Source organism: Globicephala melas, chromosome 5, assembly GCF_963455315.2.
Source record: "Globicephala melas chromosome 5, mGloMel1.2, whole genome shotgun sequence".
NCBI classification, from domain to species: Eukaryota; Metazoa; Chordata; class Mammalia; order Artiodactyla; family Delphinidae; genus Globicephala; species Globicephala melas.
In genome coordinates this window covers 27770455-27790794 of record NC_083318.1, presented here as the reverse complement: position 1 = coordinate 27790794, position 20340 = coordinate 27770455, and the positions used below count along the sequence as shown (strand labels likewise).

At 40.8% G+C, this 20340-nt stretch overlaps 1 protein-coding gene across 1 annotated transcript in view; it reads left to right on the top strand.

The window, feature by feature from the left end:
- Nucleotides 1–19519, top strand: part of ALPK1 (alpha kinase 1) — a 132585-nt gene extending 113066 nt beyond the window's left edge. Inside the window, exons 6-15 of the mRNA XM_060299097.1 lie at nt 1139–1198; nt 3256–3342; nt 4095–4171; nt 5047–5142; nt 7234–7338; nt 8028–10161; nt 12802–12955; nt 16138–16300; nt 17575–17761; nt 18923–19519. Of these exons, the coding sequence (XP_060155080.1) occupies nt 1139–1198; nt 3256–3342; nt 4095–4171; nt 5047–5142; nt 7234–7338; nt 8028–10161; nt 12802–12955; nt 16138–16300; nt 17575–17761; nt 18923–19122 (3263 nt within the window). The 3' untranslated portion in view covers nt 19123–19519. The remainder of the gene's footprint in view (nt 1–1138; nt 1199–3255; nt 3343–4094; nt 4172–5046; nt 5143–7233; nt 7339–8027; nt 10162–12801; nt 12956–16137; nt 16301–17574; nt 17762–18922) is intronic.
- The last annotated feature ends 821 nt before the right edge of the window (nt 19520–20340 follow it).

Here is a 20340-nt window from a genome sequence, read left to right as displayed (position 1 = left end):
GAAATTAATTCAGGACTGAAATTTCTGGGACCTAGCAGGTCAAGTACAAAATTATGCTGTAGAGAAGCATCCACACTCAAGAGGCATCTCTTAATGTCCCGACCAGAAAGGTACACAGTGTCACTTCTGCCACATCGATTGGTCACAACAGGTCACAGGGCCAGTTCAGGCTCAAGGAGAAGGAAAATAGATTCCACTTCTTGATGGAGGAATGGCAAGGTCACGTTGCAGAAGAGCATGTGGAATAGAAGATATTGTTGTGACCTCCTTTGGATCACAATCTACCACAGTCAGGTATATGTCTGTATCTGCACTTTGAAATAGGGTGGTCAGGGAAGGCCTTATGAGACAGTGAAGTGACATTTGAGCAAAGACCTGAAGGAGAAGGGAGCAAGCCTTGGAGATACCTGGAATAAATGCATTCCAGACTAAAATAAGTACAAAAGCCCTGACATGGGAACAAGCCTGGCAGATTCAAGGAGCAGTCAGGAGGCCACTGTAACCAAAGTAGAAGGAGTGAGGATGAGGGAAAGAATGCTAAGAGAAGAGGTCAAAGAAGTCCCAGGGGCCAGGTCATATGGGGCTTAGAGGCACCTGGGAGCAGAAATGGATAAAAGGATGAATGATTGAGTTTCCTCCTTACAGAAAAACAGCCATCCATAGTGTAGGCCCCTCCTACGTGGTGTTAATGAAATAAATGAAAAGTTTACAAAGAACCTCTCTACCCACCCCCTAAAAAAATTCCTTCCTGATAATTCTGTAAATAGACCTATTCACGGGCAACTCTCCTCCACTTCTGGAGGCATAGTTTTCACAAAAAGGAGACACAGCCTTTGACAAAGGTTTGCCTTTACTTCTCAAGCCTTACTCTATATGAATGGATTATTCATTCATATGAATGAATATGTGTGTGTATATGTATGTACATGTATATGAATTTAATTGCAATTTCAGATACTGTACAACTTTCCACCTTACCAGTTCCTGAAAACTTCTTTTTCACTTTTGTGTATGATGTAGTTACTGATTTTAAATTTTAAAATAGAATGTTTCCCCGTTATAATGTGTTAACCTTAGAGCATGAACAGCAGTATTTAAAGCACATGTTCAGAACTAATTATGTGTTGCTTCTTTTCAGGGAAACTTTTAAAAGCAGAGTATATCCTGAGCAGTCTGATAAGCAACAGTGGAGCAACAGGTAAGGTGCTCTCATATCTTCACAATGACCTTCACCCTCCATCCCTACCAGAGTTCCAGTTTAAAAGCAACTTAGTGGGGACTTCCCTGGTGGTCCAGTGGTTATGACTCCACGCTCCCAATGCAGTGAGCCAGGGTTCGATCCCTGGTCAGGGAACTAAGATCCCACATACTGCAACTGAGCCTGCATGCCGCAACTAGAGAAACCCGCACATCGCAACTAGAGAAGCCCGTGTGCCGCCATGAAGACCCAGCACAGCCTAAATAAGTAAATAAATATAAATAAATAAATGAAACGTAATGACCTGGTAGTTACTATACACTAGACGTTCCCAGAACTACCTAGGACTGGCTCTGCTACTGATAAATGAAATGGTCAAGCAGGTTACTTCTCTATGTTTCCATTTTCTCTATTTAAAAACAAAAACAAAACAAAAAACAACCCAACCAAGTCTTCTAATATCACCCTGCTTTATTGTAGAGTGTGTTATCTAATCAACATTCGCTGTGAAGGTAGGTAACTCCCTGGACCTCAGAAAGGGCTCAGCTACAGCTTTGAAAAGAATTGTGAATGGAAATTGAGCCTATAAATTCAGGAGAATACACTTACAGTTTTATGTATTTAAAGGGTCTGGAAAATAAATTTTATTTTGCTACAGAGGAGCTATAATAAAAACTTACTTTGAAATAGATTTCTTTTGATATTTAATCATACATGAGAGGAAGCAAGTCCTAATAGTTGGGTAACAATTTAAGCCTCAAATACCTTGTCTGAATTTCTGGGCACTTAAGTCAACAAGTTTCCTATTACATTGAACACAATTCCTTGTCGACTTTTAAGCTCAATATGCTTGGATATAAGGTCTTGAGCTCCTTGAAACTTGTAGACATTTCCAGTGGGGAGGCAGTTTGAAATAACAGATATTGACCACATACCCCCATTTGTGACCACCATCACTAACCTACAATATGCATACTTCCCATCTTCTACACCACACACACACATGCACGCACACACGCACACACACAGATTAAAAGCTAGGGAGAAAGTAAGGAGGGTGATGTGACACAGAATAATAAGAGCATGTAATAATGAGTCTGACTTTATTTTTGATGTTTGGCAACTGGCAGCTGCTGTCAGGCCCCAGCTTCTTCCCTCTTTGCCCCACATCTGAACAGGCTGATTTTTTTAAAGCTCATTTATCAGTAAACCCTGGCCTAGCTGTGGGAACCTTTACCCCAGACCCACACCCTAATCGCAATAAAAACAAAAGCCACTCACCACTCCCTTCACTTAAGTCAAACAGACCAGCTTCGGTGCCTTCCCTGCTCTCCTCAGAAAGGCTCATTATGTGAGCCCTGAATCTTTTCATATACTCTTAGTGCCGTGTAGAGCCATCAGTTTCAACATTCAAACCAATTTTGGGTGGATGGGATGGATCCCGCCCTCCATGAGGCAACCACAAGACAGTGGGGTTGACACTGTAGTTAATTAACCTGGGGAAGCCTCGGAGGCAATAGCATTGAGGATAAGCCCTGAATTAGGAGCTAGAGGGGGCGGAATCCCTCCCTCTAGGTAGAGGGAATGGCAAGTGCAGATACCATGAAGCAGGAGATGGCTGCTATTATAAGGAACACAATGAAGCTGCATGGCAGAGCCCAGTTGGTAACGGGGAGAGGTGGAGACCAGGCAGGATTCAGTTCCTGTGAAGCCTCGTAGGTTGCAGCAAGAAGTATGGACCTTATTCTAAATACAAAGAAGAGATTGTCTCCCGAATTTATATCACATGTGTTCGTTAAGGCTTCTATGAAAATCGTTTTATCTCACCAGGCTATTTCTTTAATAATTCAAGGCCAGGGACTTCCCTGGAGGTCCAGTGTTTAAGACTCCGTGCTCCCACTGCAGGGGGCACAGTTTCGATCCCTGGTCAGGGAACTAAGATCCCACATGCTTAGTGGTGTAGCCAAAATAAATAAATAAATAAACATTAATTTTTTTTAATTTTAAAAAATAATTCAAGGCCAAAAATGCTTTTCTTTTTTTCCTCTTTATTGTAGGTACCTGGCTGTACAGAAATGAAAGCGACAAGGTCCTGGTGCAGTCGGTCTGCATACAGATCAGAGGGCAAATTCTGCAAAAGTTAGGTACAGTCATCCTCTCAAGGCTCATTTACCAAGTCTGGCTACAAGATTTTACTATGGACTTTTCTCATTGTATCTGGTTGATAGAGTTCATCCCCACTTCCCTTAGTTTCCTTATGGAAAAGAGAATGACACTTAAGATGCCAGGAATATTATGAACATTAACAAAACAAAATATTTTTCTGTTGAGTTTTGTTAAAGACATTTACAGTTGTATATTATGACTGTTAACCACAGGATTCTCGGTATTATTTCTGGCATCTGGCTCTCAGCTCATTAGGACTCCGTTTGATATAGTGACACCTTATTCTAAACCCACCCTGACAGCTTACCCATTCGTTCCTGGGAAGGTATTCCTGAGTTTTACAAGCAAAGTTTATAGGACCCTAATTAGACTTTAAAATGCAAACTAATGTATATGAAATTTAACAGAGGATGGTAATTGTTATCTTGTAAATAATGGAGAAAATTATTTCTATATTAATATATCTTATATGTACACATGTAATATATAATATTTCTTACTGTTTCCCTGTGAAGGGAAAAATTATCTGTATTAAACCAACCGGAAAAACAGATTGCTGTTTTTCCAGCAGATTGCTATCTGCTGATTGCTGTCAGTCTAATCTAGTCATATATTTTCTTAACAAAATCCAATGAATCTTCTTTCTGTATTAGTTTTTAAAGGTATTTTCTGACACAAGAGCACAGATACTCGCAGATACTAGCAGTTTGTCCCATCTCCTTTTTTGCAGGGATGTGGTACGAAGCAGCAGAGTTAATATGGGCCTCAATCATAGGATATCTGACACTTCCTCAGCCAGATAAAAAGGTTGTTTGTCTAGTGCTTATTTTCTCATTTCCTGTACTTGTCTTTGAAAGATTATCTCCTTATGGCACAATTCAGTTTATCATTTATCAATTTTATTGGTCCTATTTTTATTGATTCTACACAGGCGTCGGACCAGGAACATTTGGTAACTTCCTTCTAGTGTCTTGCTCGTCCTCATTCACAGCTAGACGCCTGGTATATATGTAGTATTTCTATATATATTTGTAACTATTTATGCATTTATTTCTACCAATCCATTTATTTTTATTGATAGCTATTTTATTATATATTTAGCCTTTACCTAATTCCATAGCAAAGTTGAGGTGGTCAAGTTGCTTATATGTAAAATCATTTTTCTTGAGTTGAATGGGAAAAGACTTCAATTAACTGTTTACGCAACATCTTTATTCAAGAAATTGAGAAGCAACATTTGCTTTCCTACTTGATGTTTTCATTCTCTGTGACTCTGTGAGAATATTCTCCTTGTTAATTGAAGCTTTGGGTTATACATCTTCCCAAGCTGTGTCAGCAGCACTGCCGCCTACAGTCCTTTTAACAGCACAAGTGGAATGGGGTGTGGGGACTCTTGATTGGGCCAATTCATTATGCCTAGCAGTATGGACAAGTTAGTGTTGACAATCCAGTGAAGCCCAACTAAGAAATAGCTGAGTGTGCATTACTCCCATGTCCTCAGGATGTGATGATCTCTCAAGCCCAGTGACATCCAGTTGAGAAGTATCCGCAGTGTCATAATAACAATAGCAATAATAAGCAATGGTTTATTTAGAAGACTAATCATTGACTTTAGGCCTTGAGATGAGAGCAACAATTGACTGTGAATTCCTAATCTGTGTTTTGTTTGTGTTTCCTTACAGGGCATTTCCACATCACTAGGTATACTGGCAGATATCTTTGTTTCCATGAGCAGGAAAGATTATGAAAAGTTTAAAAGCAATCCTGAAATTAACTTGGTAACTATCACTTGTCAAAACCACGGTGCAGAGTGGCATCACCTGCAAAACGGTCAACATTATTTTTGGCGCTTGGTTAGTTCTCTCTACAGGAGTCAGGCGGCACGGTGTCCCTCCTCTTCAAGTAATGTGAGCAGTCCTGGAGACGGTTCCTATGGTGTCCTGTTTGGCTTTATTATCCCAGCACCTAGCAAGTACCTACAGAGGGTACTGGGGAAAAAAAGATGGATGAATGAATGAATGAAATCAAAGTGATAAATGCTTTGAACCCCATGATTTCCTTTCAAATTATCACAAAATTCAGTTTCTACACTTGGGCTATCTCAATGACAAAGTAAAGGGGTAATAACTTTAAGACTTTAATTACCATCTGTTCAAATCAGAGCATCAGTCACTTGCTTAGGCTCTTATCTGTGATAGTAATGATTACAAATATATGTATATTGCTTTATAATTCAGAAAGTGTGTATATATGTATATGATCCACATACACCACATCTGCCTATGAGGCAGGTAGAGCAAAATGTGTCAGTCCCATTTTTGAGAAAAATAAACTAAGGTCCAGAGAAACTAAGTGACCTCTGCAACTTGTACAATCAGTAATAAGAGAACTGGGAGCAGAAGCCAGGTCTCTAAGCAGTTTGCAGCATCGCACAGACATTGACTTCTCTCCTGCACTGCACTGAAATTGAGATTTTTAACGGTATCGTCAATTATTGCCTTTTTAAAAAATACCAGGGGGCTTCCCTGGTGGCGCAGTGGTTGAGAGTCCGCCTGCCGATGCAGGGGACACGGGTTTGTGCCCCAGTCCGGGAAGATCGCACATGCTGCAGAGCGGCTGGGCCTGTGAGCCATGGCCGCTGAGCCTGTGCGTCTCGAGCCTGTGCTCCGCAACAGGAGAGGCTACAACAGTGAGAGGCCCGCGTACGGCAAAAAAAAAAAAAAAAAAAAAAGACTCCACCTGCCAGTGCAGGGGACATGGGTTCAAGCCCTGGTCTGGGAAGATCCCACATGCCGTGGAGCAACTAAGCCCGTGCGCCACAACTACTGAGGCTGCACTCTAGACCCCATGAGCCACAACTACTGAAGCCCATGTGCCTAGAGCCCGAGCTCCGCAACGAGAGAAGCCACTGCAGTGAGAAGCCTGCGCACCACAACGAAGAGTAGCCCCCGCTCACCGCAGCTAGAGAAAGCCTGTGCGCAGCAACGAAGACCCAATGCAGCCATAAATAAATAAATAAAATAAATACGTTTATAAAAAAAAATACCAAGGCAGCAACAGTAACTGTACTCAGTACTAATTAGTGTAGCATAAGAACACATACAGCTTGCTGCTAGCAATCTGAATCTTAGCAAAATGTTGCTTTTGCTGTCAGAACAAAACACAGGAAAAGGGTTATGCCCCTTGTTCAGTGAAGTTGTCTCTGAGGACTGTTTAACATTGCAAACTGCCCTTCCGCCTTGGACCTCCTCAGCCTCTTCTCACTTTATTTTCCTTTGGAACACTTGCTGCCATCTCAAATACTATGCATTTTACTTGTTTTGTGTATTGACTGATCTCCTCCCCTTAACAGGAAATAAGCTTATTGCAGGCTCACTGTCTGCTCTCTCCTTCATGGCTAGAACAGTGCCTGGCACATGGAGGTACTCAATACATATTTCTGGAATAAATGATTCAATCTTAATTGCTGTGAAATCGTACATTAAAGGGCTCTTTGACAAGAACAATGCAGAAATCATCAGTGAATCTGACTGCAAAATGTGCAGAGTTCTGTGAACAAAGAGCTGCATGATCCTCCAAAGAAACTTGTCTGAATTACTTTGCACAGGCAGGCAGTGTTTGCACACGTGAGGCCTTCTCTGCGCTATGAGTTGGGGATGGATGATGTATGGGTGTGGGGGAAAGGACAGTCACTGTCCTGGGGTCTTTTGACCCACTTACTCTTTCTTGGCCCTGTTGTGAAATGCTTGTGATTAGGCGCAGGGCATGCCTCAGAATCTTGAAAGAAAAGCAAAGGAATTTTATAGCCTGTCTTTTGCTAATGGATCAATAACTGTCAACAGTACACTCGGCCTCCTGTTTTCTCACAGGGCTTGCTGAAGGAGTTTGACCACCATTTGCTGTCAGCCGCTGAAGCCTGCAAGCTGGCAGCCGCCTTCAGTCCCTACACGCCTCTCTTCGTGCTCACGGCTATGGTAAACAGTGCAGCCCTCACTGCTCCTCACTCCAGTGACAGATGTAACTGCTGGGAGGGAAGGGTCTAACCTTAAAATAGGCTTTGTGTATATCATTAGATAATTGTGATCAGACCTCACATATGTAAAGGTTTTATCAGTCAGAGTAGTGACATCCTGGTGGGAGCTAAGTTAATACAGCTGGAGGATTTGATGTTATCTGCTCTAGAACAATGGTTCCCAAGCATGTCAGAATCACCTAAAAGCCCTTTCCAAATACATATTCTTGGGCTCTACCCTAAATCCACTAAATGTAAATCCCTGGGGTTTGTACCCAGAAACCTTTCATTATGAAATACTGCCCGGGTGATTCAAATGCACAGAGGGGTTTGGAAGCCACTAATCTATTGTTTTGACTATTATTAAACAAATGATGTGTTTGTATATAGCAAAATTATTATGTCCACCTTCCACATATAGACTCTGTTTGCTAAAACTAACAATAGCAACAGTAACAAATTTATTGTCTTTGATCAAAAAGTATCAGGGCTACGGTAGGATGGTAGCTGGTAGTTTCTGTATTTTTCCATGACACATGTTTATTTTTTTATAATATTTCTAATGACTGTCCTCCAGGGATGAAAAGTTTTCCCTGATTCACCTCCAGTTTCCAATTCAGTGTCTGATTTTGTATTTGGTATTTTCCTCAGAATATACGTGGCACATGCCTGTTGTCATATAGTAGTTCTAATGACTGTCCTCCAGGAATGAAAAATTCATATCTGTGTGAAGCCAAAGAGGCGTTTGAAATTGGCCTCCTTACCAAGAAATGTGATGAACCAGTTACTGGAAAACAGGAGCTCCATAGTTTTCTCAAAGCTGCTTTCGGTCTCACCACGGTGCACCAGAGGCTCTATGGGGAGATGGAGACGGTCCACACAGCAAGTCAGCTCTGTAGTGAAGCTATGGGAAAGCTGTATACTTTCAGTACTTCCTCCAGAAGTCAGGAGAGAGAAGCTGTCTCTCAGGAAGTCATGTCTCTTATCACCAGGGTGAAGGGACAGTTACAAGTTCAAAGCTTCTCAAATTTAGATGATAAGTCTTATGTTCCAGAGGGTTTCAAGTGTGGGTTGGAGAAACCCATCTTGCATGGGCAAGTGGATTTCCAAAAAATTATTGAAACCTATTCACAGCACCACACTTCAGTGTGCGAAATATTTGAAAGCACTTGTGGAAACAACAAAAATAAACAGGAAGGTACAAAAACAGGAGTCTGTATCACTGATCTAAAAACAGAAACAAAAAACATAGATACTGTGAGTACTACTGAGGACAAACCACGTTTTGAAAAAGGCATGGTAGTATCTGCCTCCCAAATGGCTAGGAATGGTTGGGAGAAACTCAGGAGGGTAGGAAGGAGAAACTTGGCCAGTTCTGATGCATTTCGAGTCTCCGTGGATGAAGATGTGGAGACTGAGGCTGAGTCAACAGACCATAGCAGTGGTGGGGGAGCTGTTTTGAACAAGTCTCTGAGCGACAGCCAGAGCTCCAGTTCTTGGAGCAAGTTATCAGGGTGTAGTTCTTCTACAAGCTGGGAGGAAGTGAATTACCATGTTGGTGATATGTCAGCCAGAAGAGAGCCTAGCAAGGAAGAGCATCATGTGGACACTCAGTGTTCCACTGCCCTGGCAGAAGAACTGGAGATCGATGGGGGGAGCAGAGCTGTACATCCACTGTCTTCAGAGCTTCATGGTCTCTCTCTCCAGGTGTCCAGGGATGACAGTTTAGAGTCTTCTCAAAGTCAACTACCCAAGCCCATGCCCTTGACAACTTTTCCTCCTCATAACACAACAGGCACTTTGTTGGCCTCAGGTGCAGGGCTGTTAAAAGGAGCTCCAGAAGGTATGTGGGAAGCCGGAAATGTGGGGTCCAGAGATACTTCTGCTCATTCCAGACCCTCATTTGGTTCTGCTTCTTGGTCTTCTGATTCTGGTTGGCCCAAGAACATGGCCACATATCCTTCGATCCAAGAAGAAGAAACCTTTGAAATAATTGATAAGTTTCCAGAAATCAACTGTGATGCCAAAGACAGTCATGAAGAAGAGAAGAGAGAAGAAATCAAAGGAGACACAGGTCCCACATTTAAAGATAGCCCCTGCTGGGTTGACGCAGAAGAAGAAACAGCAGAGAGAGCAGAAGATAGGCCCGTAGACTTCCACATAGTTGTGGACGAGCCTCTGGGCAAAAGTTCCATGATAGCATGTAGCACTTTCACTCCTCATTGGCTTGTTCAAAATCCTGACTCAGGGAAAAGTGGTGGCTCAGTCAAAGAGCAGGACATTGACCCTGATGCCTCCACGGTGGATGAGGAGAGCCAACTGCTGGGCAGCACAGATGTTCACGCCACAAGCACACATGGCTCTCACAGACCATGTGCTCTGAGGCAGCTGCGTGGTCAGGGAGCCCAGATCTCCAATTCCTCTGTAAGTGGTAACACTTCCATCCCTGTCCTCAGCGAGGACTGCACTACCACAGAGGAAGCAAATGAACCTGGAAACGTGCTAAACTGCAGCCAGAGCTCCAGCTCGTCCTTGGCATGGTGGTTGGAATCACCTGCAATTTCCAGTGGTTCTTCTGAGGGAGAAAACCCATGGTCCTTTCTGAATTCCAGTGGAAGTTCTTTTGTTTCATTGCCAGGAATGACAACACAAAAGATCCTTAAGGCTCGCACCCTGCAGCCTGATGACTTTGAAAAACTCTTGGCAGGGGTGAGGCATGATTGGCTGTTCCAGAGACTGGAGAATACAGGAGTTTTTAAGTCCAGGCAACTCCATGGAGCACATAGTAAGTACAGCCTTTCAGGAAGCATCTCTGCATGTTCAGGGCCCTCTGAAGCTCTTGTTATGTAGATCACTTAAAGCTCATGAAAGATATCGACCCCAGTTATGCTTTGTGAATATATAGAGAAATGTGTAGTTCAGGGACCTTCTTCCGTGCTATAAGGACACACAGGGCAGTAAGGGAGAATCTTACAGGACTCAGGAGCAGTCATCAGTCAGGGCTTAAACAGCTCTGGATGCCATATACACTCAGCATTTGTCTCCTCCACTGATTCTCATTACCAACCAGGTGATTTTTCCCGATTTTTCCCATTCAAATCCTAGGGAGATGGGGTTTGACCTAGTTACACATCATCCTTCTAGTGGGCAGAGATTTTCACAGCTGTCCTAAGTGGTTTCTTGCCAGTCAATGGATTGATCAGGTACAATTAGCAACTGCTTCCTGCTTAAGGAACAGCGCAAGGTCTCTTCCCCTAGCAGGAAGCCTCAGCTGGGGCCACCCAGCCATCAGCATGTCCACAACAGCTTAGAAGTGGTGGAGAAGCTGGGACAAAGACAAAAGAAGGTTCTTCTCTTAGCCCAGAGGATCACATTGTAATGCCCTCCAAGGTACTGAAGAATTATTTGAATGAGAAAAAAATATATATTGTAAAATGAATTTCAGAGGAAACAAACTATGTAGATTGCTGAGCACTGGATATTAAAGTAGTAGTTCTCAACACTGGTATCGCATGAGAATCTCCTCCCAAAAGGCTTTTTTTTTTTTTTTTTTTTTAAGGCTGCTTTGGGTCTTCATTGCTGCATGCGGGCTTTCTCTAGTTGCGGCGAGCGAGGGCTACTCTTCGTTGCGGTGCACAGGCTTCTCATTGTGGTGGCTTCTCTTGTTGTGGAGCATGGGCTGTAGAGGTGCGGACTTCAGTAGTTGTCGCGGGCTTAGTTGCTCTGCAGCATGTGGGATCTTCCCAGACCATGGCTCGAACCCGTGTCCCCTGCACTGGCAGCCGGATTCTTAACCACTGCGCCACCAGGGAAGTCCTGAGAATCTCCCAAGAGGCTTTTTAGCTTTTTTAAACTTCCAGTGCCTCACCCCAGAGATTCCAGTCTAATGGGTCTGTGATGTGATCCAGGCATCCTTATTTTTTAAGAGCTCCCCAGTGACTTTGTGTAAAGCCAATGTAAAGAACTTCTGTTTCAAAATATTTCAGTGTTTTGCCTGCCACCTTGAAGTCAGACTAAAAGACAGATCAGGTTGTTGCCAAAAGAAGCAAAATTTTCTAATAATAGGGTTTCCCTGCTTACTGTGAGATTCTGCAGTTTCAAAATCACATTTCTGAGAGTTAGGTAGCTGCCTTATTGTTTTGTCTGTGTGCCAATTTATAGGTGAAAAAACACATTGGAGGAAGCAAGGCCCAAAGTTGAAAAAACTGAACAAGTTATGCATTCTCCCCTTGCTTCTTCCCTCAGTTCACTGCCCTTTCTATGTGTGTGTGCAAGCAGCTCGCCTTCCATTTCCTTCCCCAGCTTCTCTGATTGAGTCACCCAACCGCGATCACCATCTCCCCCAACCCCATCATCTCCCTTACCGATCCCAGACCTGTGGGTTTATCTCACTTTAAGTATTTTCTCTCCCGAGTCTCCTGTTCATTTACCCTTTATCACAACCTAGACACTGGAAGTCTTTGTTCACTTCACTTTAACTTGGATCCAAAATGTTGCATTTCTTCATTAGGGTTCATGTTGGTCTTCCCCCTTAAAGAGATGTTTTCTTGCTAGCATTGGTCTTCCTTTCTTTAAGGTGGAAACAACCCTTACTTTTTCCTTTTATCTTTTCCTTTTTCAATTGAGTTTGCGTCTTTGTACAATAGCTATATTTTCTCAGTAGTTCCTGGACTTTCCCAACGTAAACAAAATATGTAAGAGAAAGCTAGGGTGCACTTTCATATGCAATCTAGGATTCCTGGTGTTGCCAGGAACCTTTGGGGTAGAATTATTCAATTTATTTCTATCTGCGTGATCTGGCATAGGTAGCAGCCTCTATTATTTGAGGTCCCCAGATAATTAGAAGAAGATGCACACACATATCACTTGTTCCAAGATGGTCTCTGGGGTTTTGCTGTTTAAAAAGCCCTTTTGGGCTTCCCTGGTGTCGCAGTGGTTGAGGGTCCACCTGCCAATGCAGGGGACACGGGTTCGTGCCCTGGTCCGGGAGGATCCCACATGCCACGGAGCAGCTGGGCCCGTGAGCCATGGCCGCTGGGCCTGCGCATCCGGAGCCTGTGCTCCGCAACGGAAGAGGCCACAACAGTGAGAGGCCTGTGTACCGCAAAAAAAAAAAAAAAAAAGCCCTTTTATTTTCCATTACTTTCATACAGAAGCTCTGACCTTAATATGTTTCCATCACAAACAAGAGATTTTGTGAACCAAAGGATATTCTTCACTGTAATTTCTCAAGCTTTACCTTTTTATCGTACTTCACTAACTTTTTAGTAATAGTCATAGAAGAGGATAAAGTTTGAGAAAATATATTAAAAAGTTGAATATTTCAAATGAGCTGGACTGGGACCTGTGTTACTTCAATTTTATCCATGAATTGTAAGATCTTTTTGAAAAATAAGATCAATATTCATCTTATCTTTTTTTCAAGATGCTCTTTTGTTAAAATATTCCAAGAAATCTGAACTGTGGACAGCCCAGGAAACTGTTGTGTATTTGGGGGACTACCTGAATGTGAAGAAGAAAGGCAGACAAAGGAATGCATTTTGGGTACATCATCTTCATCAAGAAGAAACTCTGGGGAGGTATTGCTTAAAAGCACCTATATCACTAATGTAAAAAGGGCCAATTTTTCCCTTCTGTTAAGTAATTGTTTATGAGACTTTGAAAGGGCTGAAAAAATGGCTAAAATGTATGTTTTCAGAATTCAGCTCCTTTTTCCTCCTCCTCATTATCATATATGGAGGACCCACATTATGTCAGCCATTGGGCTGGATGTTTTATATACATGATTTCAAACCCATTAGGGAACATTAAACCCCATTGTGCAGATAAGAAAAATAGTGTTCCTGGCTATATGACAGGCCACAGAGTCTTAAACACTGTCACTAAAAATGGGGGCAAGAAAGGCTAAACTATGCAAGCCATATTTCTAAGTAAATGGACGAGTCTGCAAAAAAAGGCCAGGGTTGAAGCATATCCAGGGATATAAGTGAATACTGAATCCTTAAGACACCCTCCATAGAAGTTTTGGGCAGGGGAGGGATGAGAGAGCAGCTAGTGACAGAAGTTACACATGGAAGGGGATGAGTTTAGAGACCACGGATATATATATATATATTTTTCCCCCCAGTTGGAGTATAGTTCCTTTACAATATTGTGTTAGTTTCTACTGTACAGCAAAGTGAATCAACTATACGTATACATATATCCCCTCTTTTTTGGATTTCCTTCTCATTTAGGTCACTACGGGGCACTGAGTAGAGTTCTCTGTGCTGTACAGTAGGTTCTTATTAGTTGTCTATTTTATACATAGTATCAATAGTGTATATATGTCAATCCCAATCTCCCAATTCATCCCACCGCCCCCCCTTGCTATCCATTTGTTTGTTCTCTGCATCTGTGTCTCTATTTCTGCTTTGTAAATAAGAACGTCTATACCAATATTTTCAGATTCCACATATATGCATTAATATACGATATTTGTTTTTCTCTTTCTGACTTCCTTTATTCCATATGACAGTCTCTAGGTCCATCCATAGAGACCACCGATATAAAGCAGGGACACAGGAATGGCTACATGCTCAAAAATAGGTTTTTTAAAGAAATGCCACTCCCACTGAGGCAAATAACCTGGAAAGTTTTTTGTTTGGCCTTAGTTCTTGACGACAACTTTAAGCAAAATCTCACCTGAAAATTAGTGATCACAGGTGGTACTCATTGGGTTTAAGGCCTAATTTTATACCATGTGTGTATTTTAAAGGACCTATAGGCAAGACTTTTAATGTAGACCTTGATCTTTAGCCAAATCCAAAAAATGTAAGAAATAAATAGGAAGAGAAAAAAAGAGAGAAATTGGGTGACTCTTAAATAGTAGAAATACATTTCTTGAAAAGGTTGTTGATGATAATACTAATAATAGTAAACATGTACATTTCTTACTACTTCCCAAGCCCTGTTTTAAGTCATTGATATACTAATTTAATTAATCTTCAAAAAACCCTATGAGGTAGTTACTACTGTATTAGTATCCCCATCTTACAGATGAGGGAACTGAGACACAGAGATGTTAAGAAACCTGCACCAATTCACACGTCAAAGTGGTGAAGCCAGGTGTAACGGGTATAATTGTGTCCCTCCAACCCCAGATTCAAGTTGACTTTATAACGCCAAGTACCTCAGACTGTGATCTTATTTGGAAATGGAGTCATTGCAGATGTAATTAGTTAAGATGAGTTCATACTGGAGTAGGATAGGCCCATCATCCACTATGACTGGTATCCTTATAAAAAGAGGAAATTTGGAGACAGACACACACAGGGAGAATGATGTGAAAATTGTAGTTACACTGCCACCAAGCAGGAACTATCAGAAGCCAGGAGAGAGGCCTGGAAAAGATCCTTCCCTAATGCCTTCAGAGGGAGCATGGCTCTGTTGACACCTTGATCTTAGACTTACAGACCCTAGAACTGTGAGAAAAATCAGTTTCTGTTGTTTAAGCCACCCACGTTGTGGCACTTTGTTACAGCAGTCCTAAGCAACTAATATACCAGGATACATGGTAGGAGGATCTGAGATGGGAAATAAGAGAGAAGAAGAGACAGGGAAGATGGAGTGAAAGGGTCTAACATACATCTGACCAGAAAAAGATAACAGAGCAAATAGAAAAGAATTACTACTTTAATAGATGATTTCTGACAACTTTCCAGAACTGCCAAAATATACTAATCTTCAAATACAGGAATCACAATGAATCCCAAGTAGGATAAAAAGTGTTGTGCACATAATAGGTGATGATGGAAAACAAGTATTTGTACAGATGAAGTAATTATAAAAGGAAAGGGTAGAGGAAACCTTCAGATTGATTAGTTGACCTAATATAAGGTCATGCTGCAGGGAGTGAAAGATCTGCTTCCAGAGTCCATGCACTTTCCAGTACCCATGCTGGCTCCCTTGACTTACCAAAGAAGTCTGGTGAACTGCTACACTAAGTGGACACTTTCTCTTTAAAATCAGTATCATCTGGGGTCATTGTATTAGGATTCTCCAGAAACACAAAACCAGTAATGTATATATGTGTGTGTGTGTCTGTGTGTATATATACATATATATATATGTATATATATACACATAAAGATTTATTTTTAGGAATTGACTCCCATAATTATGGAGGCTAGCAAGTCTCAGCATCTGTAATTGGCAAGCTGGAGATCCAGGAGAGCTGATGATATGTAGTTCCAGTCCAAAGGCCAGCAGGCTTGAGACCCAAGAGGAGATGATGTTTCAGTTCAAGTCCCAAAGCAGGAAAAGATCAGTATCCCAGCTCAGAAGCAGTCAGGCAAGAATTCTCTGTTACTTGAACGGAGGTCAGCCTTTTGTTCCGTTTGTCCCTTCAACTGGATGAGGCCCACGCACATTAGGGAGGGCAACCTACTTTACTCAGTCTATTGATTTAAATGTTAAACTCATCCAAAAACACCCTCACAGAAACACCCAGAATAATGTTTGACCAAATACTTGGGCACCCTATGGACAAATCAGGTTGACACATAGACTTAACCATCAGTCAGCTAGTATGAATTATGTTCCACTGTTCAGGTGGCTCTTACAAAATTATTTGAGTCATGAGATAAGATAACATTAACAATCTAAGGCGGAGAAAGAGTAACATCTTTCAAGCTTTTTTGCATGTCTCTCTTGACCTCTTCTTTCTTACTCTATAGTAGGATCACTTTGCATTTCTTCGTGTGGTTTTTTCCATTCACAGATATGTTGGGAAAGAATATAAGGAGCAGAAGGGGCTCTGGCACCACTTCATCGATGTGGAGAGGCAGATGACTGCACAGCACTATGTGACAGAATTTAACAAGAGACTTTATGAACAAAATATTCACACACAGATATTCTACATACCATCCTCAGTATTACTGGTAAGATTAAAGAAATCAAGAGTTTGATTAAGCAGGACTGTAAATATATATTAGGTTAGATTTCTATTGCCAACCTACCATTCATCTACCTCCACCATCATTCTGGTAAAATTCAATAAACTCAGTTACCAGCTTCCTTCATCTACTTCATCTGCTTCAACTACTTGTAAGATATGTAAGAAATATGACCCTCTGTACCCTGATGCATCATTTGGATCCTTCAAGTCACATTTGAAGATCTGTTGATCCTGGTACCTGGTCTGTCATGGTCGAGTTAGCATTTTTAGTATACTTTTCCTTTGTGTTGTCTTTGTACTTTTAGAGAGAGAGAAGGGACCCTAAAGATCATATCTAATACAAATTATTCCCTCAACATGATGCATAAATCCTGTTTCATACTCATTGACCCCCACCCCTTGCAATCAAGTGATAACTAAGCCATAGCTTAAACACCTTCAGTAAGAAAAAAATAATTATCGTTTTTTTTACTTTAAATAATTCCAGTTGTTAGGAAATTGGCCCAGATCGGTCATCTTCTAATTTCTACCTGGATTGTAGCTCTTCCCTCTGGGACCGTTGAGACCAATCCCTCTTCACTATGATATCTGTTTAAATATGCAAAGGCACCCATCCCCACTGACATTTCTCTTCTTTGGATTAAGAATACCCTGCTTCCCCACAGGTGCTGGGTCTTAGCATATTTACACCCTAAAGAATTTTTTTTTTTACTTTGGCCAGAGATATTTTTAGACCCATATTTTATTACTTATTTAATAATAGCTATTATCTATTTTACAATTTCTTTATGTGAAGCACTATGCTGGGCATTTAACAAACAAACATTAACTCTAACCTTTGAAACAAAATAGTTCTACAGTCTACAAAATAGATCACATTGCACAAAAATGCTTGAGCTGATATTCCAACCCAGAGTCACAGTGCATGATCTAGCTACGTGCCCTGGCAAGCCAGCCCCCTAGCATAGGTCACTTCATGGACTAATTTTTATTTGTACTTTTTAATAAAAGAATAATAAAAATTTTAGGTTCTATTATATGCCACATACATGTTAAGCACTTTACATGCATGGTCTCATATAATCCTTTTAATGGTCCTATAGCTATTATTACACCCACTTTACAAATAAGGAAACCAAAATCTAGAGAAGTAATAGTGCTCCTGAGTGGCAAAGCCTGGGTTCAAATTGAGATCTTCTGTCCTCAAAGACCACGGCCTTCACCATTGTTATACTGTCTCCCATTTCTACTTTTCAGATTTTAGAGGGCAAGACAATAAAAGGATGTGTCAGTGTGGAACCTTACATACTGGGAGAATTTGTAAAATTGTCAAATAACACGAAAGTGGTGAAAACAGAATACAAAGCCACAGAATATGGCTTGGCTTACGGCCACTTTTCTTATGAGTTTTCCAATCATAGAGATGTTGTGGTCGATTTACAAGGTATGTGAAACTGGGAATTATTTTTTTTATTTTTAGTATTATTTATATGTAAATGTGAGGTTTTGTAACTAGTTCTACTAATCATTATTTAATAAATAGATTGTTCAGTGCATAGGCTACTATTTGGAATTAAATTAATCAATTTTGCTGTATGTAGCAAATGATGCCTAGAAAAAATGTTTAAAGCTTTCTACAAGTGTCTAAGGTGTCAAATAATCAGTGAGAAGATCTGGCTCACATTCTCTTGGGCTTCATTCTAGAGCAAATCTGTAACAGCTTTTTTTAAAATTTCACTCAAGTGGATTTGAGTGATGTAGGTTTCTTATGACTGCATGTTGTAATGTGTCACAGTCTTTCCACACTTTCTTTCCTCTAGCTCTTTACCTTTATTACAGGTGTGATACTGGGTTTCATAACTGGAATCATTATGGAACAGAAAGCTGTGTGTACTTGAATCTAACTTCCTTTAAAATCTGCATTAACATTTAAATTTTGTTTCAGTTTGGTATTTTATTTATCAGAATTATTGGCCATTATTCTATCTTCATTTAAATGATAAATGAGTTTTATTATAATTATTTCTAGTAAAGATTCTATGACCATCCTCCAAGATCTTTTCTATCCCCCTTCCATAGCATTTATCATCACTCTGTTATATTACATATTTTACTTACTTATATTATTTATTAATCTGTCCCCCTTCACAAGAATGTTACACAAATGAGTACAGAGATTTTTTACTAACTTGTTCACTGCTGTATCTCCAGCACCCAAAACAGTGTTTTATACAGTGTGTACACTCAATAAGTATTTGTTAATGAACAGAGGAATGTATGAACTAATGAGTGAAGCATTAAAGAAACTTCTGAATCATGAAAATATTGTGATTTAATAATTATACTAAGTGCATATTATTGCTCTCTAATTCCTGGGTCTGGTATGTCATATTTGACAAATTTAATTACCCAATATTTAATTATTCTTCTTAAAGCAATAATTGGAATATGCAACGCCAAGTCCCTTAACAAATTTATTTGTCATAAACCAGAGGATGACCAGGTTTTTAAAGTGTCTTGTATATATTATACTTTTTTTTTTCAGAAACACTTTACTGACATTTATAGAGGATTTAATTCTCAGACATATGTATTTCTCTTTTAGGTTGGGTGACTGGTAATGGAAAAGGGCTTATCTACCTCACAGATCCCCAGATTCACTCTGTTGATCAGAAAGATGTCACTACCAATTTTGGAAAGAGAGGAATTTTTTACTTCTTTAATAACCAGCATGTGGAATGTAATGAAATATGCCATCGCCTTTCTTTGACAAGACCTTCAATTGAGAAACCAAATAATTCATAGACTATCTAGAGTGATAATGACCACTTAGTGCTGCTCACCAGTGCCGGGCTCTCCCCTCCTTCCAGGGACACCAGTTATGGCACAGCCTGGTTCCTTGGGTTTAGGTGGGAACATGGGACTGGTTCCAGCCAATGATTTGTGAGAGGCATTGATAAGTATCACTTTCAGGCCCATATTAAATTGCCAGGGCAACACCAGGGCAGAGTCTCTTTCCCTCTGCGCAATTACCAAGAGTACACCAGGAGATAGCTGCTCATCAGCATAAGTCCTGCAATGAGGAAATCACAGGAAAGAGCCCCACTGACCCACGATGGACAGAAAACACACATGAGAAATAAACTTTTCTGGCTTAAGCCAGAAATTTTGGAGCTTTTGTCACTGTCCATCAAGACTGATACTATTGGTGTTTTTCTTATTGATTTAGGAGTTCTTTATATATATATATTAAAGAATTCAGGCCTTTGTGATATGCGTTCCTTTTTTTTTGTTTGTCTTTTGACTTTGTATGAACCTTTTTTCCATGCAGAATTTGTTTTATACACTTGAATTCATCAGTCTTTTATTTTATGGCTTCTAGGTTATATGTCTTCCGTAGATCTTCCCTACTCTGGGTTTTGTTATTTTTAATCCTCCCACATTTTCTTCTAGTGCATTTACACTTGTGAGAGGTCTGAGGGAAGATGGTGCATTTTGATGGCCACCACAGTCTGCCCTTGCACCACACAGATCTGGTGCTTCACACAGGTTTGGGGATCAGCGCCTCCATGAGCTCACCGGAAGTTTACAGAAAGATTGGTGAGCTATTCCCTTACTGCAGTTAGTCTTCGGGGCTGCAACTGGTACACACTCTCTCCCTCCTCCACTATTCATTCTAAATTTCCCTTAACTATTACCTCAGCAAATCTGAGTGCCTTACCTAGTGATGTGACTCAGGCCTACATACGTGCAGGTTCTGAATTCTAAATAGTTATTCCTTTCTCAGTTTGAGTTTACTGCACATGTCTTTTCATAATTGCAGATGGAGCAGGTGAGAACCATTCAGATCTCCTGATACGGGGAGTATAGTTGACTGACACCCCCGGCTTGCACCCCTCTCGATCTACCACTGTGTTCACAATTGAAGTCATGCTCCCCCAGTGGCTCTCAGCCAGTGACTAAGTAAAGCAAGGATGCCAGGCGCAAAATACTTCTAACGGGTGACTATGCACAAGCTCTTCC